Raw genomic sequence first — 25,643 nt, forward strand, 5'->3', positions numbered from 1 at the left:
TATTATTTTTCCTATTTTTGTTGCCAACAAATGTTGTAGGCCATCTTAATTATTTTTCCTTTTTTTTATTTGATCAAAAAAAAAAGGCTGACGTGTTGCATGAGTGGCTTGAGAATGTCTTTTTGTCTAAATTAAATTTATAAAATAAAAAAAGAAAACTAAATACATTTAATAAATAAATTAAACATGTGTGGCGTATCCACTGTCTCTTATGTATTAATTGAACATGTTTATCATTATCTATGAGAATCAAATCAGGACCTTAAGAAGTGGGAGATTATGATTATAAAAATTAAAAGTTAAAACTCTTCTTCAGGGAATAACTCATCCTTTAACGAAAGGGCAATCCATTGAATCTGAATCAAAGTTATATCCCAAAGATCGTCATCTTCCTTTTGCACCAACATCTCTTTCATTGTACCAATCATTATGGTCAAAAGAAACATGTGTTCATTCTTCTCAACACTCCTAACTAAAAGGTTATAAGCTCAACGCTTCCTATACAATCTATTCTAGGTAATTCAAGAAGACGTTCTTGAGCATTTTCATTGCTATCTTGAGCGTTCATTGCTATCTTGAGCGTTCCTTCCATGCTTGTCATCTCTCTTTCCACGTTTTCGCGCCTCAGAGTAGTCTAGTAGCTTCTTGTGCAAGTCATCTATTGTCGTTGGTGGACATTAGACCAATGAGAACATTCACGGCTTGATCTTTGGTTTCTGGATGTCTTCCACACAAAGAAAGTAGCTGTATAACGCTTTTCCACCCACTCTGAGGATGCAGATTAGCAGAATGTTTTGTAACGATCTTGCTGACAAACTCTGTTATTGTGTCATAACATGTATCAATGATGCAAATCAAGGGTAACTCTTGTCTCTTACATGGATACTCATCATCAGGTTGCATAATGACTTCTTTTATAAGGATGAAATAAAGTTGCATATGACATCAGCCATCTGAGAATCATATTCAGGTCCTTCCATCTGGAAATGGCTAACTCCTTCAATGAGGTGCGTTTCTGTGCTTCCCGCTGCAGATTTAAGCTTCTTCTTAAGCTGGCTAACGCTAGTGAAGCCGTCTCGTGTTCCCATGACGAAGAGTTTGGGTTTGAGGGATGAGAGAATGGCCTTGTGGTGTCGTCCAAACAGAACAGAGGCTAGTAGACCAAATGGGTATCCTAAACTCACGTATCCCACCACTTGCTCTACTTGCTCCACTGCTGATCCTGCGATTGGTGCACCTGCCATAGTCTCTTGACTTCATTATTTTTTCCTTTTATAATATAAAGAAATTGACAAGGAATATCAATTTTGTATCCATCAGAAAAGTTATTTGTTCTATGCTCAGCAAGAAAAAAAGTGAACGCAATTAATTAATCTAACACAATAGTAGGCTACATAAACACACATTGAGACACATAAAAGTTGCAAACTTATATTAATAAAAGTGATGCGTCATTAAAAAAGGGCAAATCTCCAAAATAGCATATTTCTAAGTTTATATCACAAAAATAGCACTCCAAAACTAAAATGACCAAAATATCACCTTTTTAAGTTTATCCTTTGAAAATTTTAATTTTTTTATTTTTCAAAATTTGAAATCTTATCCCCAAAACCTCATTTCTCAACTCTAAACCCTAAACCTTAAACCCTAAACCCTAAACCCTAAACTCTAAACCCTAAACCATAAACCCTAAACCCTAAACTCTAAACCCTAAACCCTAAACCCTAAATTCTAAACCCTAAACCCTAAATCCTAAACCCTAAACCCTAAACTTTAAACCTTAAACCCTAAACTCTAAACCCTAAACCCTAAACCCTAAATCCTAAACCCCACCCTTTAACTCTAAACCCTAAGTTTGTGACTTTTGATAAAACATTAATGTGACTTTTGACCTTGAGTGCTAGTTTGGGAACAAAAACTTGATTTAATGCTATTTTTGTCTTTTCTCTTTAAAAAACTCCTGAAAATATTTATTTAAATTGTAGTAATATTATTTACAAGGAACATCAAACAAAATCATGACTTCATGACGCAAACATGAAACAGAGTTATCTTATAAACTCTTGGTACTCAGTAGTTAAGAAGAACAAACCAGATTTTACTTTATATCACCAGAGAAACTATATAACAACTGATAAAGGTACAAAACACACTACCCCAAAGTCACCCAGACAACTCTACATTGAATCTGTTCTAAGTTAGAAAAAAAAAATGCTAAACTTCTTCTTTGCTTCTCATGTAGACTCCCTAGAGTTTTATCATCTATAACTCAAACCCAAGACGAGATCTATCCAAATGTGGAGCAAATTAAGAACAATGCATATGCTTAACCTACACAACGAGCATTCCATCAACTTAATCCACAATTTTGAATTGTTACAACTAACATGTAAAAAGCATTACGAGCATAAAAACACGAACCAGATCATCAAATTCAACTCAAAAGCGAAAAAAGGTTCTAGAAACTGAACGCATAGAAACCTTACCAGCAGAAGAACCCACGAGCAAGATCCTATCAACTTCAAATTCCTGAACAAGCCACCGACAAACAGCGATCACGTCCTTGACCTCAGCGAAGCCAGTAAGAGTAGCCCTTCCCGTGGACTTTCCAGCGCCTCTCGGCGTCTTTGGGTTTGAAGATTCTCGTGTGAAGCTTCACCCCTTCTTCCGAATCAATGTTACACGATTCCACTGTGAAGTTTGACGACGACATTGTCCGTAAAGATGAAACCTTTTTGTGTGTTTACAGATTTGGGTTGAATCGGGATTATACTCCGACGGAGTTTGGAAGGGGCATTTCCCGACAAGATGAGACAAAGAACGCGTCTGCCATCTCTCTCTTCAAGTGGTTTGTTTGTAGTATTTATAGACATGTTGGTATACACTAGTTTTGTTTAGGCCTAGTTTCTAAGTAAACTACTAATCCAATATAGCCCAATAAAGCCCATATTTAGGAGGCTTAAATTATTTTAAGTGCCTTTTAGAAAAAAAAATAGTTTGAAATTTAACTTTTGAAAATATAAATTAAGAATATTAATCATGAGTCAGTAAGTATGTCGGTATTAATAAGGCCAGTAAGAATATTTTTCACAATGATTAAAATATGTCTCTCAACTTTCAATGATCAACATTCTTACTGACCATCTTACTGATTTTTAATGACTGACGATATTAATATATAATATGGTCAGTCAATATGCCTTTAAAGTCTTTGATTTAGTACGCCAGTATTCGCACCATAGTAATATGCTAGTCAGTATGTTAGTATGGTAAGTCAGTATGTTTCAAGTCTTTTTATATGTTAATATAGTCAATAAATATGTCAGTATTCGCCTGACCATATTTACATGTTAATATGGTCAGTAAGTATGTCAGTATTCCTTTTGCCATATTTATATGTTAATATGGCCGGTAAGAAGAATATTAATCATTGATAGACATTCGTCTAATCATATGTATACTAGGTGAAGACCCGTGCCTGGCACGGGGTGAGTTAAGATGACAATTATATTTGTTGATTATAAACATTAGTGTGATGCCAGTATTAATTCTGTAAAGCTTATTTGATGGAACTTACAATGGTTAAGCTACAAATAATTTGCATCGTTCATTGAAGTTTATTTGATGGACCATCGTTATGACTTAGCAACTAATAGGAAACGTCCATAAATTGGTATTCGAGTTTTAAAACAAATTTTATAAAAATCCATGAACTCCAAACAGTGTACATATTCCAGGGCACACAACTTTTTTTTTGTAAGCCTAAATACGTAGTACAAACGTTTTCAAAATAATTACATTTACTATACATTTTATATAACATATTTTCCAGCATGTTCTTTATATAAATTATAGAACATACTATATTTTTTTTTTATAGAACATGCTATATTAAATTAATGGCTGCCATAGAGTATAATGGTTTATGAAATCTTTCGTGTTGGAGGGAATGATGAATCCTTCAACCTTGTTTATATAGAATGTCGAAAGGAAACTAATAATAAATACGAAAATATATTACAAATCAATATTTTGGATGAATATAGGGAACTAATAATAACTACGCATTAACCTATCTGCCTTATTTGTTCAGTCACAACACTAAAATTGATGCCACTACGATATTCTGGCCAGAAACACAAAATATCACTGACTAATATGGTGTTTTGAGTTGGTCAGAAAGTTTACAATAAATACCATTAATTAACCGGATTTATTAGCAATTATTCCGTATGGCAATATTTTTTTTTTTTTTGGCATATACTGTATGGCAATATAGTTGGAGCAAATCGAGCAGATTTGCCTTTTTCAAAAGTTTTTTCCCAAGCCATTTGTCTTGGAAAATTTTATGTTGATTTCATATAATCAATGACAAAAAAATATAAAAATCTAATTCCATAATTCAAAAGTATGTTGTCCGAGGTTATAAATATAAATAGTAAGGTAAGAAAATGTCATGAACAAAATGTTAGTTTGCTCGAGAACCTGTAAATTCAGTTTAGACTTGTAGAATTAGTGGTAACATGCTTGGACAATGGAATGTTAGTTTTTATAACCATTGATATTTTGATTCGAAACAAAGGTGTTTGTTGTGGACCGTATATTTGTTCATGACAATAGGTTTTAAAACAACAGGAACCATTGTTTTAAGTCTAATAGACATAGTCAAGCTTGAGTTTATTCCAGGACAATACGTGATAATAATTTTATAGGTTCATGTACCAAAATATCAGTTTGTCTCTAATAATGTCATACTTGTCATGAACAGAATGAACAGAATGTACAGAAGGATAAAAAGGCACTTACAAAACATACTAATACGGTCGTGTTTATTTCGTATGCGAAGATGAAGAAGTCAAGATTTTTTTCAGCCAACGATTTAAATTTTACATAAATTTGATTGATAAAACCGGTTAAAACAATTGACAATGTCGACCGGTTATTGTATTACGAACCAGGTAAAGTTGTATGACAAATATCTTTAATCTATTATTCAATATGTGTCTTAATATATGTATAATAGGTACCAGTGGCAATACTGGTAAATATTCTAGTAATTTAAGGATTATTAGATTTGTTGGCTGAGAAGAGTTGTGAGCTTACCACATAGGCTATAATGGCAAAGTTGTTATTAATTTACCTAAGGAAGATTATTTATTAAAAATGCTTCTTGATTAAGGGATATTAATATGGCCAGTTACAAACAATAAGAATATTGATCATTGAGAGTCGAGAGACATATACTAATCATTGCGAAATATACTATCATTACGAAGAATGTTAATCATTGAGTCAATAAGTATGTCAGTATTCCTCTGACCATAATTATATGTTAATACGGTCAGTAAAAATATTCTTCGCAATGATTAATATATGTTTCTCAACTCTCAATGATCAATATTCTTATTGATTCTTACTGACTGAAAATATTAACTTATAATATGGCAAGTCAATATTAGGCCGGGGACGGATCGGATATCCGGGCAATTTTAAGGTATCCGGATTCGGATCCTTATCCGGCGGATCCATAATTTTACTATCTTTATCCGGATCCGGGGTTGTCGGATATCCGGGTGTCGGATATCCTTCGAAAAATTATAATATCCGGCGGATATCCGGATCCGGATTTGGATCCTTAAATAAATAAAAAATAATATTAATATATATAAAATATTAACAATAATTTTAAAATAAAAATATATATAATGTCTTTAATTATTTCTATGTATAATATTACAAAATTTACATAAAATTTATATATACTATTTAAATAAAATTAATTTATATATATAGATATTACTATTTTTGAAATATTTATTAATAAAACTTACGGATCCGGATATCCGTACTTAAAAATTAAGATATCCGGATCCGGATCCGGCTTTGACGGATCCGACTTTGACGGATCCAACATTTTACTATGCGGATCCGGATTCGACCCCTCCGGATATCTGGATTTTCGGATCGGATCCGGATCCGGATCGAATCTCGGATCAAATCCGGATCTCGGATAAAAGTCCCAGGCCTAGTCAATATGACTTTAAAGTCTCTCAACTCTACAAATCTTAGAACTCCATTCTAAAGGGTGTCATCACTCGAGGAACTCCGTTTTTTCTTCAATTCATCTGACTACTGACCATTAACATATAAATATGGCCAGAGGAATACTGACATAGTAGGTTAAGATCCGCGCAATTACGCGGAATGAATGTTATATATAAAAATAATTTTTATATATTATTATTTATTTGTGCTTATTTACGTATCATGTATATAATTAAATTAGAGTAAGCACATAAATCAAAACAATACCTCTCGTTTATTTACGATACTTTTTTGATAAATAAATCAAAAAATTATTTTATTTATTTTATATGGTATATAACTAAATTTCAATGGCATGTACATATATATAGTATATTTTAATATAAATATTTATTATTGAGAATTCGTAGTCATATGGTAAACACAAAATTTATAATATGCGATTTTTTCAATAAAAATTTCTAAATTAAAATATTAAGGGTTCAATATTTTTTCAATACAAATTTAGAAATTAACATATTTATGTATTTTATATGTATATAGTTTAATTTTAAGCTATATTAATATATAATATTAATGTCTATTAAATGAGACTTCATATTCATATGATTTTATGATCATATGTATCTTGTTATCTCAAAAAAAATTAAACCATTGATCACAAAATTTTAGTGTGAGACATTTAACATATTTAGTAATTTATAGTAGTTTTAAAAATTCAAAATATAACATATAAGAAAAAATCTAATTTTTTATTATATGGTTAAAGTGATGGTTTCATATATTTTAATAATATAAACTTAAAAAGAGGTAAAATACAAAAATTGTTATCAAATATTTATTATTCATAATCATTAATTGTCATATATACGTTAACCATATTAAGTAATTCCATAGTTTTTATTTAAAGAAAATGCGAGAATATTATTTTGTACAATATTTATCAATTTGATAGTTAGTTTAATAAAAAGTATAATATATGTTAAGATGGACCAACTTATTTTTCTAAGAATTCCGAATTCATTCTCATGGTGTCACGTGGTCACAAAAAAAATGTAATATTTTTCAATTAATATATAAGAGATTTACTTACTATGTTAAGATATAAATTTGGTCGGCCGAATACTAACATACTGACTTGCTCATGGGTTAATTCTAGTCGGCCAGTATTCGTCTATCAATGATCAATATTCTTACTGATCATATTAACATATACATATGGCTAAACGAAGTATGTCATATATTACTGACAATATTAATTATATGTTATATGTTCTCATAAATATGGTCAGATTGTAAGACCATGATTAATGAGAAGTTATTAGGGTAAAGTTCTTAGCGGGATATAATAAACCGCCTTTTAACTTTTTACTAAAAACACTAAGGACCGGCTATTAAATATCTTATTTAAGAGCTGGCATTTAAGAGCCGGCTCTTAGTTTTTTTAGTTAAAAGTTAAGAGACGGTTTCTTATATCCCGCTAAAAACCCTCCTTAATTATTCTCTAACACTGTTGGTTCTGTGTGGCCAGTGGGCTCATTATAACACAGTTGAGATTTTGCATGGCCCAGAGATAGAACTGATTCTTCACAAATAATGCTTCCAAATTCCAGTGCTGTATCATCGACTCTGGTAATTTAATATTAATTTAAGGTAAAACTATCCAAATCAAAGTAAAATACTTTATGGTAGTTGATGCAAATTCATTTGTATCAATCTACAAATGATATTAACAAAATAAATAAATGATACATAATGTCTTATTTCTTGTAGTGTAACAATTATTTTTTAATACTAGTATAGACATATGTACCTAATTTTTTTTTAATTCCATAATGTTTGTTTTTATTTTTAAAATTGTTAAGTTAGATAAAAAAAATTAATTAAAATTATAAACTTCAATATTCATATTGATAGTCAATGTATTAAATTATGTTCTTTTGTTTTATAGTTTTATTTATGTAATGCAATTTTTTTCTACAGTAATAATCTAATTAGGAAACTTGAATTTGAAACTAAAATTTATTATATTTAGACCGAAAAGAAAGCCTGTAAGACTATAAACAATCATAATAACTCATAAAATACCAATAAAATAACAATAGCTTAGGTATTTTTTTTTAAAAGAATAGCCTAGGTATGTCCAGTCCCGTAAAACTAAATCATTTAAAACTGAACCGGACCGAAATAAAAAAAATAGTTTGGATCTCTGGTGGTAAGTTTTTTACCTGGATACCGTCAACAACGCATAGATCACCAATATCATAAGGATGCAAACTTAGACAAAGATAATGGATTCGAAGAGATTTTTGCAAGTATTTCCGATTATAAAAGTCAGAGCCACCATTTGAGTGGAAAAAAAGAGCAAAACCTTTGTCGTTGCTACTTCTAGAAGCAGTGGCGAAATGACAAGGGTGACCACCATCAAGATCGCTGTCACAAATTCATTTTTAATACCCTAACCTGATCATTTAGCAACAACAAGACAAGTGGTTAAACTCAAGAAACACAGACTATGACTGGTAACAACCAGTGGCGCTCCAATATTTTTGAATTCTTAAATAAATTTTCAACAACATATTTTTTAGTTTTTATTTAATATAATATAAATTACATAAAGTTTTATAAATTAATTCTATTCTATTAATGACTGATTAAAATAATCTCATGAAGTTAGCTGTATAGCAATGTTAATAAATATTGTCATCAACATTTGACTATAATTAGCATGTTAATACAAAAAAATATTTAAGAAATCATAATTATTTAATTACTCAATATATTTATTAATTAAAATTCCATAAATAATTTTATTTTTTTTAAAAATAAAATAAAATATAAATTATAAATTATATTCACAAAAATACTAACAAAAACAATTAATATGAAGAAATAAATAAAAATATATCCCTCAAACAATGTGTTTTAGTCAATCACTTGCATTCTGGGCCGGTCTTGGCAATAACTATTCTATAAGAACAAAGAGCAAGAAAGTGTTTGAGGAGACTTACCACCCATTCTGTGAAAGCTTTTCTAGTGATTTTCCCAGTCTCAGCAGCACCATCAAACATAGGAAACACAAGATCAACCTCTTCCTTAATCATGAACCTAAGCAAATCTTCCTCCTCTATGAAACTAAAACAATAACGAGAAGGTGTGTTTTTGGTCAAATACATTTGATCTTTTGGTTAAATCTGCATGGCCTATTCTGGTCTATATATTCCACATACAGTCGATGCATGATTACTCTTACAAACACCATCTATGTAATCATCATAAATATCAAACGAATGTGCTTCGCGACCCATATAAAACGACAATAGAAGAGTACTGTTATTCCAAAAATGTTTGGTCTAAAATCAAATGACCAAGAACTATCCGGTGCGAGAGTTTTGACACCGAGATGGTTATTCTTATACTTAAAATAGAGGATTAGTGTTAAGCCATCACCTAGACGATTGCTTGTATAATTTGTACTTTTATTTAAAAAAACTAGGTGTTTGCGCCGAGTTTTTGTACATTGATATGTTTCAGTAGTTTTAAAACTATTTTTGGTGTTTGAATAAAAAAATATTTATCAAACATATAAATATATTTCAATTTATTTCATTTTCTGCATACATTGTTTTAAGATTATTTTAAAATAAACAAAATTTGAATACATCTACAAAATATTTTAGCCTTTTGCGTAAATGGATCTTTTGACCTTTTTATTAATTTTTAAAAACTGGATATTATGTTCCTAAATTTTAGAAAGATATACAATGAATTTAGAATGCAATTTAAACAAATTAAATATGACTCAAAACTAACCCATGATTTTTTTTTGGATTTTTCATTTGCCATATTCACTCCAAAAGTTCGGGTTATTCACGAAAATGCCATTACTTTTTTTTTTAGAATGAGTTTTTTGCTCTATCATCCTCATCTTCTTCAAGTATTTACAATATTACCATTGCCTTCAATACACCAACCACCATGAACAACCAATTTGAAGCTCTTAATGCATCTAAAATCGATTTATACTCCTTCTATCTCATTTATTATGAACTAAAAACAACATCTCTTTCATTTTCTCTCTATTTTCATCCAGAAAAACCAAGATTTTAATTCTAAATTTTTACGGTTCAAAGAGCCATTAATGCTTACGATTCTTGGTGGGTCGTTTTCGTTTGAGCTTCTGTGTGCTTGGTGAAGACTTTTGTGTGCTAAGGAAGTTATCTCACTAATTTAAGGTATGAAATCAATTTTTTTTTTCAGATCTGTTCGCCAAGAAGACCATGTAAGTCTTCTGGTAGTAGAAAACTTCCATGTAAGTTTTCTGGTCAATTCAAAAGTTAGTTTTGCAATTTACTTTTATGTCTGTTTTCTAGAGACGACTTCTTTGGAAATCGTCCGGTTTTCTTTGTTTACAAAAAAATCTCGAAAATACCACATAAGATTTTATGGTAAGTTGTCTAAGATAAACATGTTAATTTTGCATTTGAACTGTCAAAAATTAGACTTTTCCTAGACTACTTACAAGAAAGTCGTCCAATAGGAAGTGACGTGGCAGGTGAGAAGTGAGCATTGTTTTACTTTATTGATACTATACTAGACTATACTAGATAGACAAGATAGATATAATTGGTTCACTACATTGTTTTGAAACAAAATTATATTAATGCTTTGTTGAATATCAATATTTACCCAATTGTCCATTTAAAGTTGGATTAGTCATATTTGTATGGTGGATGGTTCATGGACCTCCACAGCTCAGTTTAGTGGAATGAGATGGGTTTGGAAGGATACAATGAGGAAGATACAGTTCATGGGGTCAAGGAACTTGCGGAGAAGAGAGACACCGCTGCACTCGGAACTGGAAGCGCTAAAGTGGGCAATGGAGAGTATGATACAACACTCGACCTGTCAGAGGTTTGGGACGGACTGCAAGAACCTGATTGCAATGATAGAACAGCCACAAGATTGGTCTAACTTCTCAACTGAGCTGGAAATCATTCAAACTCTTCGGTTATGTTTTTTGGACTTCAAGATCAGTTACTTTCCAAGGACGCAGAATGAGATTGCAGATTCGTTAGCTAGGAATGCAGGTTCGTTTCATAGATCCTTATGTTTTATTGGTTGTTCTATTCCGGTCTGGCTTCCCAGACCACCTCAAGTTTGAGTAATAGAATAGCCGTTTGCCGGAAAAAAAAGTTGGATTAGTCTTTATAAGGTTTGCAATATATATGTATTTCAGTCTTATTTTGGTTCACTTTGTTCGGATTTTTTTTTCTAATATAAAGTAAATTTATCATCGAATATGGATAATTCTGTATGATTACAGTCCAGAGTTTAATCAAATCATGAATTTTCAAAGAAATTCAGGTTTCAGAAATGTAATAAAAAAAAAATATATATGTAAATTACTCATTCCAAACATAACATATGTCATATCTACCGGTACTCTCCTGAAATCTGCATGTAAAACCACCCTGACTACCATTGTATATATTCCACGAACACAAATAGCATTGCTTATCACCAACATCTCGGTCATCATCATAGATATCAAACGAATGGGATTCTCCACCCCACTTAAAATTACAAGAAAAGCGTGTTGTGCCGAAAAAAGCTGGTGTAAACTTGAATGACCACCTACTATCCGGTGCGAGAGTTTGGACACCGAGATCGTCATCCTTAGACTTACAATGGAGTGTTAGTGTTAAGCCACCACCAAGCTTATTGATAATCTCCACCGTTCTCCTCCCACGAATACCATCAAAAAGCTTATTGGTAATCTCCCCCGTTCTCCCCTCAATAATAGTTTCCACTCGTGACGCCGCCAAATGGACGAATAGGGATATGACCACCACATAAACTTGCCATTTCTTCATTTTTGCTATACCTTTTTCAGTTCAAAGTGTATTCTACGAATACTATCTGTAGTGGTACTCATAAGAAGCCTTTGATGAGTCCATCTCGTTGTTGATTCTATTTGGTAATTTTTAGGGTCAATAGTACAATGTATATTGAAGCAAAAGTCAAAGCTAATACCTAATCAAAACGGTACATATCACTTTACAGATTTACATTAACATATATGTAAATATATTTTCCCATAATTGTTTAATTCATGGTCTAGTGTGGACGTGCATCGCTAAAAATCTTATCATAAAAGATAAAATCATTGATATTTTTTTTTGTTTTGTTTTAGGTTTGCAAATTAAACTGACACTACGTCAAAACTATTGGTTAGAAATCTTGTAATATATGTGATTGTGCTACCAAATAAAAATGTTGAGAAATGTTTGTAAGAAACTCTAACAAAAAAATAAACTAAAAATTTATAGATACATATATTGGTTCAAATCTTTCTACTCAGAAAAATTAAAAGTAAAACTAATCCAAACGGAACCAGATTCAATAAGAATTTAAGAACTAATCCCAACAGATCCAATGATCCACACCTAATCTGAAAACATGAATTTGTAAGATCAGGGGCGGATCTACCTTATATAAGAGTGCAATTGCACCCACCCACAATTTAATGATCAATCTAATTTGTTAAAGATCAATTTGTTGCACCCACATTAGAATTTAAAGAATATTTTTCGCATTGATTAATATATGTCTCTCAAATCTCAATGATCAATATTCTTAGTGACTATATTACTGATTCTTATTGACTGACTGATGATATTAGCATATAATATGGTCAGACTTTATGACTTTAAAGTCTTTCAACTTTAAAAATCTCAGAAATTCATTCCGAAGGGTGTCATCATTAGAGGAACTCCGTTTTTCTCAAATCGTCTGACTAGTGACCATTAACATATAAATATGGTCAGAGGAAAACTGATATACTTACTGACCATATTAACTTATAAATATGGTCAGTCAGTATTTAATATGGTCACTATACGAACAACTGATAGTACGTAACGGAGGATAGTACGTGATGGAGGAGAGACATAAGCTGGGTATAGGCTTACGAATCTTTTAGTACCAGTTGTTAGAGTGTTAACAGACTGTGAAAAGTTGATTAAGCAAGTCTTGTAATAGATTGTTTAATACGATTTCTAATAAAGCAAAATGTGTTTTTTGATAGATTGTCTCTCGATCTATTTTCCGCTTTACTTAATTATTGTTGCATCTTGCACTTACATCAAGTGTGCGTTAGGGATATCATATGAATAGATTTTTGTTGTTGAATAATTAATCTCCCGATTCATTTGTGTCAACAAAGAAACTAGTCCGTTCAAGAAAATGTTTGCTTACTTCTCTTCTATTAATAAAAACTATTCATCCTATTTAAAGCTTTAAAATATTTCACGTATAGGCATGTAAATATAAGTCAAGGATCTCTTCACCTTGTAAATGAAACTTAACCTACTCTGGTTTAATAATGTGCAAAAATACAAGAGTATCTCCAATGTTTTATTCTAAGATATTTTTTTTGACAACATTTCTAAAATGATATTAATATTCATTATAGAGAAAAAAATAAAAATATATTGAAGTAGCTTTTCCTTTGAAATGGAGAATCGATCAAGGTCTGGAGCGATCCGTGGTTATCATTTAGCTCCCCCACTCAACCAATGGGACCTCAGCCATTCCACTCTTTGTCGTTGAAGGTTAGCGAACTATTATGCCCATTAACCAACAACTGGGACCTCGACAAGATCAGACACCATCTTCCTCAGTATGAGGACACTATCTTACAGATTAAAACTAGCTCTGTCCCATCTTTGGATACACTAATGTGGCTGCCGGAAAGCTCTGGTTCCTATTCGACTAAGACGGGTTACGGGCTGGGAATGCTAGCAAATAGAGTGAAAAGTGATGAGGACACAAGCTTTAACTGGCTGAAGAATATCTGGAACATCGACACACCACCAAAGATCAAGGACTTTATCTGGAAAGTTGTGAGAAAGGCGATCCCTGTGAGTGCAAATCTGGAAAAAAAGAGGAATGGTCCCTTTTGTTTGCAAAAAATGTGGTGATCCGGAGGATGATCTCCATGTCTTCCTGAAGTGTCCGGTGGCTGCAGAAGTCTGGAACCTCATCCCAACGCGCTTTGCTCCGTCTCCATCCCTTACATCAATGTCTGATATGATAACAGGGGCGCAAGGAATGATTCCACTGCCACCAGGCCTTACCTCTCTCATTTGGCCATGGATTTTGTGGAACCTTTGGAAAGCTAGAAACTGTTTGATCTTTGAAAACAGAGCATTCACAGCTCAGGAGATCGCCTTGAAAAGTATAACAGATGCCAAGGAATGGAGCTCTGCTCTATCTCAACGATCACCAAACTCCTTCCCTCAAGAGTAGGCCTGAGAATTTAAATCAAAGCCCGCGGGGCCCGCGGGGCCCGCCCCATTTGACCCGCCGCGGGGCGGGTGCGGGTCGAGCGTTTTGAAAAAATCAAGTCGCGGGTGCGGGTGCGGGTTAAGACTATTTTTTGCGGGACGGGTGCGGGTTGGTGGATTTTGATTTGCGGATACCCGCCAACCCGCAAAATAAAATAAAAAATAAAAAAAATCTTTTTTTTCTGAAAAATTCGGTTTTTTTAGAAAAATAATTAAGTTTTAAAAAAAATAATTAATTTTTTAAAAAATAATATAAAAAATTACTTATAAATATATTATTTTATAGAAAAACTAATTAAATAATTATTTTTTTAATTAAAAATATAACCCGCGTGTCCTGCGGGTTACCCGCAAAATAAAGCGGGGCGGGTGCGGGTATTAGTTTATTTCTTTGCGGGTTGAGCGGGTCGAAATTTTAACTAAAAAAAAGAAACGATCCGTGGGTTGGCGGGTCGTGCGGGGCGGGTTGACCCGCGAACCCAGGCCTACTCAAGAGCCCACACACGTTCTTCTTGCTACACGCTCCCCTCGTCCTCCTCCATCTTTCCCCTCGGGGATTTTGATAGCAAGGGTTGACGCTGCTTGGGATGCAAAATCAAAATCATGCGGCCTGGGAGGCATTTTTTCGGGTGAGAATACCCCCATTCTACCAAACCTATGCGAGTCTCGAAACCATGTATCATCAGCATTAATGGCCGAAGCCATCGCTGTCCGTCTTGCAGTCGTTACTGCGGTCTACTCAAACGTCCGATCCCTGGCAGTTCTCTCTGATTCCCTATCAATCATCAAGCTCTTGAAGACTGGTGGTACTCAACCTGAACTTTTCGGTATCATGTTTGATATCTATCACTACTTGTCTTATTTTGATGTTATATCCTTTACTTTCATCTCTAGAAACTTTAATGGAGAGGCTGATAATGTGGCAAAATCAGCTCTCTCTATGCTTGTAACCAACTCCCTTGTCGGAGTGTAAACCCTCCTTTAAGTAATGCATGTTTGTTTTGATCAAAAAAAAAGGCAAAGATAAAAATGGGTAGAGATGATCTACTAAGTGATCATTGTTTGATAACATAAATACATGGCTAATACAAAGCTTAAGGGGAAAAGCCGAAACACTAAAGCAAGATTAAGTTTGAACATAGTGATTAGTAAAAGTTTTTATAGAGAGAGATAGATATTAGGTAGAGAACAAGGTGGCATATATTTCTAAGAACACTTGGATTATAACACTTTGGTGTTGAAGAGAGTTCAACGATAGAAAACACTGAAGAAGCTGTTGTAGCTCGACCGCTGCAAAGATCTGTCTCTCAACAATCATCTCCACCATTGACTTCCTGAAATCCTTATACGGATCATGTGACTTCTTCACCACCGCAAAACTCTCCCCCTTAGAGTAGTCCGAGGAGAAGCTTCTAGAAGAAACAAGTGTATCTCTATCGTCACTCTCTTCTTCTTCCTCGCTACACGACCAGCACCAAGACCCACTTGACTTAAAACTAGAGGTAAGAAGAGGATCAGAACCAAACTGAGATGATCTCTGCTGCTTCCTCTTTGTCTTAATCTTCTTCCTTATATCTCGAAAGGAACGGCTTCCTTCGTAGAAAGGGTTTGGAGGGAAGGCATAAGGCTGAGGTTTGTGACTGTCCACGCGTGGAGCTTTGGTAAGAAAGAATCTCTCGGAAGAGGTGGTGTGGCTTGCAACAGCAGAAGTGTCAACGACGTCGTATAGACCTCGTGATCGGCAAGAGTTTAGAGATGACCTGACTATGCTTGGAACCCTGAGCCTCATTCTTTTGTCCATGTTTGACAATATTGATGGAGAGAGTGAGAGAGATAAGGAAAATGACTATTGAAGAAGACTCATGTATTAAAGGAGTGTATGTCATACGAGACTTGTGACTTGTGAGGTAGGGAGAGATAATCTGTTATTTTTTCTCTCTTGTTTTGGTATATGCATATTTCGTAATATTGTTGATGATACAACATTTTACTTACCCATTATGCAATGTCTTTTGTCTTTCATCTGTCGTCTTTTACTTCAAACTATTCGAATAGCTGACTCCAAAAATATATGTTTGGAATTTTCCTTCTTGATCTTTTCTTTCTGTTTTTATTTTGTGTATATTCTTTACTTGTTTTAACTAATAAAAATATATTTTAATTTGAAAATTTTGACAGAAAATGTGTGTTTGTAATGCTTGTCATCTTGCAGAAGTCAGTTCTTTTTAGCTTTTCGAATTCCCTACCATCATGGAATTTTCTAAGTTTTCGTAATATGTAAAGAGCAGAATGATTATCTCTCTAGTTTTTATTTTTTCTTGTATATTTTCTTATTTGTATTTTTATTACTCATTATTATTTTGTTCAGTTAAAGTTCACTATTAATACATTTTACTATTTTTGTTTGTGTGTGATAAACTTTTTTAAAGGGAAAAATGTATGATAATACATTTGATGGTTTTGCATTCTATTTGGTATAACATAGTGTTTCAAGCAAAGCGTAGATGATATACTTATGGTGATGAATTAGTTCCGATGTGCTTGCGATGTATCTAATGTGACTCTTCTACCTATGTAAATATTGGTTGTGTTGGATAAAATTTTAAAATCTTGAATTTTTTTAAAAGTTGGTTACAAGATGTGTCTTTCTATGCCAGCAAAATGGTTACAAGATGTATCTTTCAAGATGTATCTTTCTATGCTGAAAAATGATTACAAGATGTATGTTTTTGTCTCCGTTGGTTTGAACTCAACATCCAAATGCTACTTAGTTTTAAACTTAGCTTTTAACCTAAGCCTAATCGGATTTTGATTTTGCAAGAAGACCAAAAAAACCGAGTCAGATCATGGGCCCACTTATCCAGCGCCTATACATGGGCTTTAGCCCAACACGACAACCCTACCGGCAACAAAGTTACTACTGTGACTTAAACGGTGACGTTTTGAGCTTTAGAGAAATAAGCTTAGACCAGTTCCCCCACGAAGCTCCTCGTCGTCGTCCTGAGCTTGTAACCACCGATGGAGATCGATGATTCAGGTGATGTTCTCGATCTCACTAGCTGCCAGCTCCACAGTCTCGATTCAATCGAGTTACCTCCGACGCTAATTGAGCTGGACCTTACGGCGAACCGTTTATCGGAATTGGACTCGAGGATCGCTCACCTCTCGATGCTCAAGAAGCTTTCTCTTCGCCAAAACCTAATCGAAGACTCCGCCGTCGAGCCTCTATCTCGCTGGGACGCCTTGTCCGATCTTGAGGTGATGATTATTCTCCACTCTCTGATCTTGCGAATCTCACGAATATGATCTCGAGGCCCTAAGATTGATGGTCATTGTATATGTAGGAGCTGATTCTGAGAGATAACAAGCTAGCGAAAGTACCAGACGTCAGCATATTCTCCAGGCTTTTGGTTTTTGATGTATCGTTCAATGAAATCACTTCGTTGGAGGGATTATCAAAGGCCTCTAGCACACTCAAGGAGCTCTATGTGTCTAAGAATGAAGTTAATAAGATTATGGAGATTGAACATTTGCACGACTTGCAGATTCTTGAGCTGGGGTCTAATAGATTGCGGGTTTGTACTTTGTAATTGTCGCCCTCCTTTGATGTTTTATAATTGCTTTGCAATGCTTCATATGAAAGCTTTGAGATTTATTCAGGTAATGGAGAATATGGAGACCTTGACAAAGTTAGAGGAACTGTGGCTGGGAAGAAACCGTATCAAAGTTGTGAACTTGTGTGGGCTCAAGTGTATTAAAAAGATTAGCTTGCAGAGCAATAGATTGACCTCTATGAAAGGATTTGAGGTGTGTGTTGTTTTACCTATATGCAGTTACTCTTACCATCATTTTGTTAATTCTGATGCATTGAAAAAATATGTGGCCAGGAATGTGTTGCTCTTGAAGAGTTGTATCTGAGCCATAATGGTATCTCAAAAATGGAAGGCTTGAGTGCATTGGTTAACCTACGGGTGTTGGATGTGTCGAACAACAAGCTCACATCAGTTGATGACATTCAGAGCCTCACAAAGTATGTCACTTTCCTTGCTTCAGGACTGTTTTTTTTTTGTCTTTTGGTGATTTTTTGTTTACATCCTGACTTTACCTTTACCTGTAGGCTGGAAGATTTATGGCTTAATGACAACCAGATAGAATCACTTGATGCAATCACAGAAGCTGTTGAAGGCTCTAAAGCTAAGCTTACCACTATCTACCTCGAAAATAACCCTTGTGTAAGTTTAACCATAAATAGACGTCTTTCAGTAAATTGTCTTTAAGTCACTTGATTTCCTAGCTTTGTTTTGCTTTTTAGATATGGCATGTCTGTTTAGTGATACACATATGATCCCATTGCTAATCTAGATAAAAGTCTTCTAGTGCATCAAGGAACATAAGTTGAGTATCACAACATGGTTGTGGTCTTCTGCATCTGTGTGTTCATTTATTTGGTTGAGACCCAATGTCTTGTTTAGATTATTAGTTTCTCTGGCTGGGGAAGTTGTGAAAAGGTGTCATTTCACTTTGGATCCATCTAACTATATCTAGTTCAAGTATATTCATTTATGTGTGTTTGTATCTCTTCTCAGGCCAAGTCTTCTGATTATGTTGCTGTGCTTAGAAAAATCTTCCCCAACGTGGAGCAAATAGACTCTAACTTATTTGCTTAAGAAGTTGAATATTTCTTGTGTTCTCGTTTTTAGAGAGCCCTGCTTCCTCATGGTTTAGACTTTAGAGCATGTGTATCGACTCCAAGAGATCAGGTGAAACGCAGTCATCTTCTGTTTGTCATAAAGAAGTGCAAACGAGCAAATCGTACCGTACCGTTCACTGGAGCGATATTTTATCAATCAAAAAAACGTATCTAGTGTTAGCTTGCAAGCAAAATCAATACTTGTTTTTGGTCTGTAAGCAAATAGTATTTGGACTCTGTCTGTAACAGGTAATCCCGAGTAGTCTGAGGTTGTCTTTGTTTCGACCAACAGTAACTTGATTACTTTGACTTTCCCCTGGCATTCGTATCTTTCTTTTTTTTTGTTTCATGTGATTGTTTAGTATTGAAAAGTTGCTATGTTACTACTTTTTGGTTACTGGTTATATAAGTTTTTGGCTTCTAATTTATATTTGTAGAGAAAAGCACTCTGTATGTTCTTCCATTACCAGTGTGAAGTTAATGAACAGAACAAACAAAAAATGATCATTTTTCTAGATTTGGATAGCATTTAAATGGTACTAAACCGGCTTGATTTGAACCGATATAACATGGTTGACGAGATTCTTACCGGTCTGGAAAGTCAACTGCGGTTTGGTTTGATTGCTAAAATAATAAGGACCTTTATTAGATGAATGTAGCGAATCAACACTTGACATGTAATATCCGTGCGAGCGAGAGAGATTGTTTGGATAGTTTTGTTTCGAAAAACCCCCGAGTCTTCTTTGACCTTTGAAGTGGTTTCTGTCTGTGTCCCTTCTCACTCTCTTCAATCCGAGCTCACCTTCGCCGCGTTAAAACAATGGCGGCTCTAGAGAGGAGCCCACCTCCCGGAACGTCGTCTGCGATGAGGAATGCTTTCGGGACCGTTCTCTCAGCTCTCTTGGATCCGCGACTGATCGTTGTAGCTTCTTTTCTCCCTCACTCTCTGTGTGCGTTAGTAAATCAGCAAATGATGTTGCTGATTATTCATATTATCCCACTAGAGATATTATTATAGTTTAGCTTTGTGGTGTTCTTTCAATGATTCCTCAGATAGTTTTGCTTGTAGTATCTATCTACTTTAAATAAATGAATATGCTTTTAGTTTTAACGACCTTAAATGCTTTTCAGTGATTGTTTTTCTTTGTAAAGTTGGTTGATTTCTTTTTCAGGTCAGAAAATATGAAAGTGTGATTCATGAGTTTGATCCTTACTTCAACTATAGAGTCACTCAGGTTCCCTCTCTATTTTCTCTTATATCAGTTTTTTTTTTTTGGCTTTGTGGGCGAATCCTCATGTTAATTTATCATTTGTTGTTTATTTCAGTTCTTATCGAAGAATGGAATATACGAGTTCTGGAACTGGTTTGATGATCGAACCTGGTAATTTTAAGACCAGAAATTTGGTCTATTTTCTTTGTTATCTTCAATGCTGTTATACTTATTTTGCTGTCTCTTTTGATTTTAGGTATCCTCCTGGCCGTGTGATTGGAGGAACTGTTTACCCTGGGTTAACATTGACTGTTGGAACCATCTGGTGGTGAGTGTAGTTTCACTGATAACATCAATATTTTGATACACACGTATGGGTAGTTTGAAAGTTTTGATATTTACATCTGTCTGCCACAGGGTCTTGAATTCATTAAACATTCCTCTGTCTGTAGAGACTGTTTGTGTCTTCACTGCACCTGTGTTTTCAGCTTTTGCGTCATGGGCAACTTACCTTTTGACCAAGGTTTTTCTTTTGCCTAACACATGATCTCTCTAGTAAATTCAAGAACCAGTTGGTCCAACAGTATCTGTTTGCATTCTAACAGTAAGTTAAGGGATCCGGTGCAGGACTAACAGCTGCTGCTCTTTTGGCCATGGTATGTTTTTCAATTCGTATTCGTGGAATTTTTTTTTTATCAAATGATGTTTTGGAAGAGCTCTGAACACTAGAACATCATGTTTATTTCTTCTAATATCTTCTTGCTTTGTTTTCTATTGCCATGTATTTGGCATTGGTGCATCATTTAGTGGAATTTGCTACAAAAGTCTGTTGATGTGATACTTCAGAATTTTTGTTTTGTTTATTTTACTAAATGGTTATTTTTGCAGGTTCCATCATTTAGTGGAATTTGCTACAAAAAAAATAATTGATGAGAATTATAATAGACATAACAGCTTTTAAGTCGTCAATTATTTTGAACCGTCCTCTGGTGACTAGTGAGGAAGCTCCTATAATGTTTCACATGGTTACCACAAATATTGATAACCCTCAATTTGTGTTATGTAAAAATTAATTGTCTCCATGTTGGAGTGGAGTGATTGTATATATCACGTAACATACTGAATAATAGCTGAAATGAGACTATATTGAAAGTTTGGCACCAACTGTGTGCATGCGTCTGCAGGTTGTGTTGGGCACGCTGTTAGCTGCGTTGGTACCTGTCGTTGGCTTCAATGCGGTTTTGACGTCTGAACATTTTGCCTCATTTTTGGTGAGTGTTTACTTCATGCCCGTATTTTTTTTTTACACATGCCTCTTATTTTAATGCTTAGTTTATTCGTTTTTAGTTGTCATTATTGATCATGGATCAATCCTCTGGGTGTGAGTTTACTTTTGCTGTCAAATTTCCTAACCTATAAATTTGAAGCCTCTTTGAAATTTTAATTTTTCTCTGGTGAGATATGTTAATATTTGCAGACCACTATACACACTAATATTCGAAGTAAAGTGTGTACAGATGGATATGTTGGATTTAAGCTTTATTATGTTTGTGCAAGCAATAAAATATTGGACTACTTATTCTCTTAATTTACATCTACATCTGTTAAAATTATTATATTGGTAACTTATGCAGGTTTTCATCATCATCCACGTTGTGGCACTGGTGTACTATATCAAAGGCATTCTTTCTCCTAAAATGTTCAAAGTTGCTGCGACACTTGTTGTGTCTATCGGCTTGTAAGCTTTCTCATACTGTTTTTTCTGTCAAGTCTGCGATTACCACACCTTGATAAGAGGACTTTATCTGCATCTAATCTAACTGTATATAGCTAGTACAGATAGAATAACCTCTAGTGATACATTATTTTACAGGGTTGTGTGTCTCATAGTTGTGGCAGTTCTTATGGCATTGGTGGCTTCAAGTCCAACAGGAGGATGGAGTGGTAGGAGTTTGAGTCTACTTGATCCGTGAGTGGTTCTAATTTTTCAGTCTCTAGCAATTAAGGTCCTTTGCTAATTTCGAGTATGCCTTTGACCACATTTTCTGGAATTCTGCTTTATAATTTTGTAATTGGTATCATATCTGACACTTCCTTGTTATCTATCATATAACAGAACTTATGCAAGCAAGTATATTCCAATTATTGCAAGTGTCAGCGAGCATCAACCTCCAACTTGGCCGTCCTATTTCATGGATATCAATGTTTTGGCTTTCTTGGTCCCAGCTGGCATCGTTGTGAGTTAAAACAAACGTTTATTGTTTGTACGGAAGAACATTACTTTTCCATAGATTTAATTTTAATTTTTCTTTCTCTTTTCTTACTCTTCTGTTGGTAGGCGTGCTTTTCGCTTCTATCTGATGCGAGCTCTTTCGTGGTACTCTATATCGTAATGTCAGTATACTTCTCCGGAGTTATGGTGAGTATGCATGTCTATGAATTACAGTTTCATCTTTCCCTGTATTCACCTGTCCACCTTATTTCTTAGGTTCGTCTTATGCTCGTGCTTGCTCCAGCAGCCTGCATCATGTCTGGAATTGCGCGCTCTCAAGCTTTTGATGTTTTCACGGCTTCCATCAAATACCAGTTAGGTGAAATGTCCAATTCCAAAGATGATGTTAGTATATGCTTCTCTCTCTTTACTTTATTCTCTCTGATGAATCATTTGTGGTACTCAAGTTCTTGACTAATAAATAGTTTGTGTTTCGACTGTTAGCCAGAGGACAAGACTTCTACAAACAATGAAACAAAAGATGATGCTTCTTCTGCTAAGGGTGAAAAAGTTGCCAAAGAACGGCCGTCAAAGAAGGGTAAAAAGAAAGAGAGAGAACCTGCTGATAAACCTACTGTTAAGTCCAAGATTGTGAAGAAAAGGGCTCTTGTTTTGCCTCTTGAAACCTCTATAGTTGCGCTTCGTCTCCTCATAATGTTGGGTGCTTTCTATGTGGTATGTAAACTTTCTTCGATCTGTTAGTTTTGATCCAATCACTACAAATGATTACCTTTCTTTTTTGTAGATTCATTGTGTTTGGGCAGCTGCAGAAGCATACTCAGCTCCATCAATAGTTCTGACATCGCAATCTCACGATGGCCTACATGTCTTTGATGATTTTAGAGAGTCTTATGCGTGGTTAAGCCATAACACTGACGTGGATGACAAAGTAAATCCCCTTATTATATCCTAGTAAGCCTGCTTTGTTAAACGTATAAGCTGTGTCTTTGATATATGAAGTTGCCTGAGTTTAAATTGGGAAAAACAAAATCATGTAAGGTGGCATCATGGTGGGACTATGGTTATCAGACGACAGCTATGGCTAACAGAACTGTTATCGTCGACAACAACACCTGGAACAATACTCACATTGCAACTGTTGGCACTGCAATGTCATCTCCAGAAAAGGCGGCGTGGGAGATTTTCAACTCATTGGATGTGAAATACGTTCTTGTCGTCTTTGGTGGTATGTTTTTTTCTGGCTCATGACATTGTTTATCTTTGTGTATTATTATTCTCTGATTTGAAAAATCATTACATCAGGTGTTATTGGTTACTCAAGTGATGATATTAACAAGTTTCTGTGGATGGTGCGCATCGGAGGCGGCGTCTTTCCTCATATAAAGGAAGCTGATTATCTGGTACGTCAACAAGCTGTGATGGCTCAATAGTTTTAAAGACTTTGAATCTTACCTATTAATTTATTTTCAAAGAGAGATGGCCAATACCGGATTGATTCTGAGGCCACACCAACAATTTTGAACTGCCTTATGTACAGGTACGAACCTTTCCTGTAAGTGTAACCTTAAGAACTATGTTTACAATGCCTTAGTCCTTTGTGTGTGTTTGCTCTAGGTTTGTAGAGACAGATGGTAAAGGTTATGATCGGGTCAGGCGGACAGAGATTGGGAAGAAAAATTTCAAGCTCACACATTTTGAAGAGGTGAGTTTTTAATTCTTTACCACAAACGGAGGATTGATTGCATTGATTCTTGGTTTTGGTAAATTTGACTGTTTTTTTTTTCATCAGGTTTTCACGAGTCATCACTGGATGGTTCGGATATACAAGCTGAAACCTCAAAAGAACAGGATTCGTGGTAAAGGAAAGAAGCTGAAACTGGTAAGAACCTGAAAAAATAGTCCAGAACCCTCCTTGCATACTTAATTGATGTTCGACCTATTTAAATTAAAACATTTAGTTAGTAAACCCGTATCAGTTGAATTTCGACTTTAATAGCTACATTAGGTATCAATTGGTACACGACTGTGAGATTATGAGTTTGGAAGCTAAATAGGGATCTGTCAGTGATACTCGACATATGTTAACTTTAAGCTTTTGTTTTGTTTCCAGAAAACAAGCACTGGATTAAGCTCAAAAACAGCGAAGAAGAATCCGTGGATGTAGAAATCCTAGAATTGTCAATGTTGGATAGTGAGTTCTATTTGGATTTGACTTCATTCTTTATTGTGGAGATTTACAACACTACAAGAAAACACAGTTTTAGCAAGGAAATTTAACGAGGAAAACTATTCCTCGTGAAATTACGATGACTTAACGATGAAATTGCGAGGAAATAAAGTTTCGTCGTAATGGCCTTGTAAAATACTGAGTAAAGCTTTTCCTCGTAAAATCGTCGTAAGTTAACGTGGTTTTTCCGAGAAAAATGTGTTTCGTCGCAAATTCGTCGTAATTTTAGCATGATTTTTACGAGGAAATAACTTACGAGGAAAGAACGAGAAATCCACCAACTTAACACGTTTTTTTTGCCACCAACCTAATTTTTCGTCGTAAATTCCTAGCAAAATTCAACTACCAGATTCGAAAATTTTCTATATATATGGAGGTTTGAACATAATTTTAAGCACACCAACAAGAAAAAAAAAAGTGAAAAAAATGTCGGGCTTGGGAAATATTTTCGAGTTGCGGAGGTGGATGTATATGCATAGAGATGCTAACGGGAGAGTGACGAAAGAATATCTTGCTGGGTTGGAGCGTTTTATGCATCAAGCAGATTCTACACCGCTCGCCCAAGAAAGCGGTAAAATATTCTGTCCTTGTAGGAAATGTAACAATTCAAAGTTGGCAAATCGTGAAAATGTTTGGAAGCATTTAGTAAATAGAGGTTTCACGCCAAATTATTATATCTGGTTTCAACATGGAGAAGGTTATAGTTATGATCAGAATGAAGCTAGTAGTAGTAATAACAACTTTCAAGAAGAACCGGTTGATCATCAATTGCATAATGCACATAGTTACCATCAGGAGGATCAGCCGATGGTAGATTATGATAGGGTTCATGATATGGTAACTGATGCATTCGTAGCTCATGATGATGAAGATGAAGAACCTAACA

At 34.5% G+C, this 25,643-nt stretch overlaps 4 protein-coding genes across 5 annotated transcripts; 2 read left to right on the plus strand and 2 right to left on the minus strand.

The window, feature by feature from the left end:
- Positions 1-320: 320 nt before the first annotated feature.
- LOC106377782 lies at positions 321-2,981 on the minus strand. The gene is given in 3 exon segments (XM_022695362.2): positions 321-1,237; positions 2,487-2,623; positions 2,625-2,981. Coding segments are annotated over 3 exon segments (549 nt in total). The 5' UTR covers positions 2,714-2,981; the 3' UTR covers positions 321-914.
- A 12,445-nt stretch (positions 2,982-15,426) lies between these two features.
- Positions 15,427-16,750, minus strand: LOC106379210 (transcription repressor OFP8). The gene has a single exon (XM_013819217.3). The coding sequence runs from the start codon at positions 16,195-16,197 to the stop codon at positions 15,574-15,576; it is 624 nt and encodes a 207-aa protein (XP_013674671.1). The 5' UTR covers positions 16,198-16,750; the 3' UTR covers positions 15,427-15,573.
- Positions 16,751-17,332: 582 nt separating this feature from the next.
- On the plus strand, positions 17,333-19,510 carry LOC106380746 (protein phosphatase 1 regulatory inhibitor subunit PPP1R7 homolog). Of its 2 annotated transcripts, none has more exons than XM_013820572.3 (6): positions 17,333-17,654; positions 17,741-17,971; positions 18,057-18,203; positions 18,284-18,426; positions 18,514-18,628; positions 18,983-19,510. In XM_013820572.3, exons 1-6 carry the CDS (start codon positions 17,415-17,417, stop codon positions 19,061-19,063), a joined length of 957 nt encoding a protein of 318 aa, XP_013676026.1. In that variant the 5' UTR covers positions 17,333-17,414; the 3' UTR covers positions 19,064-19,510. The 2 variants fall into 2 exon arrangements, with proteins under 2 accessions (XP_013676026.1, XP_048602433.1); XM_048746476.1 differs by having other exon boundaries at positions 19,097-19,510.
- Positions 19,511-19,720: 210 nt separating this feature from the next.
- Positions 19,721-24,853, plus strand: LOC106380744 (dolichyl-diphosphooligosaccharide--protein glycosyltransferase subunit STT3A). Its single transcript, XM_013820571.3, is given in 20 exon segments — positions 19,721-20,008; positions 20,259-20,321; positions 20,413-20,468; positions 20,554-20,625; positions 20,715-20,820; positions 20,903-20,953; positions 21,482-21,568; positions 21,932-22,035; positions 22,171-22,266; positions 22,414-22,534; positions 22,636-22,716; positions 22,786-22,914; positions 23,014-23,244; positions 23,315-23,458; positions 23,569-23,755; positions 23,833-23,930; positions 24,003-24,067; positions 24,145-24,232; positions 24,320-24,409; positions 24,641-24,853. Coding segments are annotated over 20 exon segments (2,025 nt in total). The 5' UTR covers positions 19,721-19,906; the 3' UTR covers positions 24,695-24,853.
- Positions 24,854-25,643: the final 790 nt, after the last annotated feature.

Source organism: Brassica napus, chromosome C2 (genome assembly GCF_020379485.1).
Source record: "Brassica napus cultivar Da-Ae chromosome C2, Da-Ae, whole genome shotgun sequence".
Classification (NCBI taxonomy): domain Eukaryota; kingdom Viridiplantae; phylum Streptophyta; class Magnoliopsida; order Brassicales; family Brassicaceae; genus Brassica; species Brassica napus.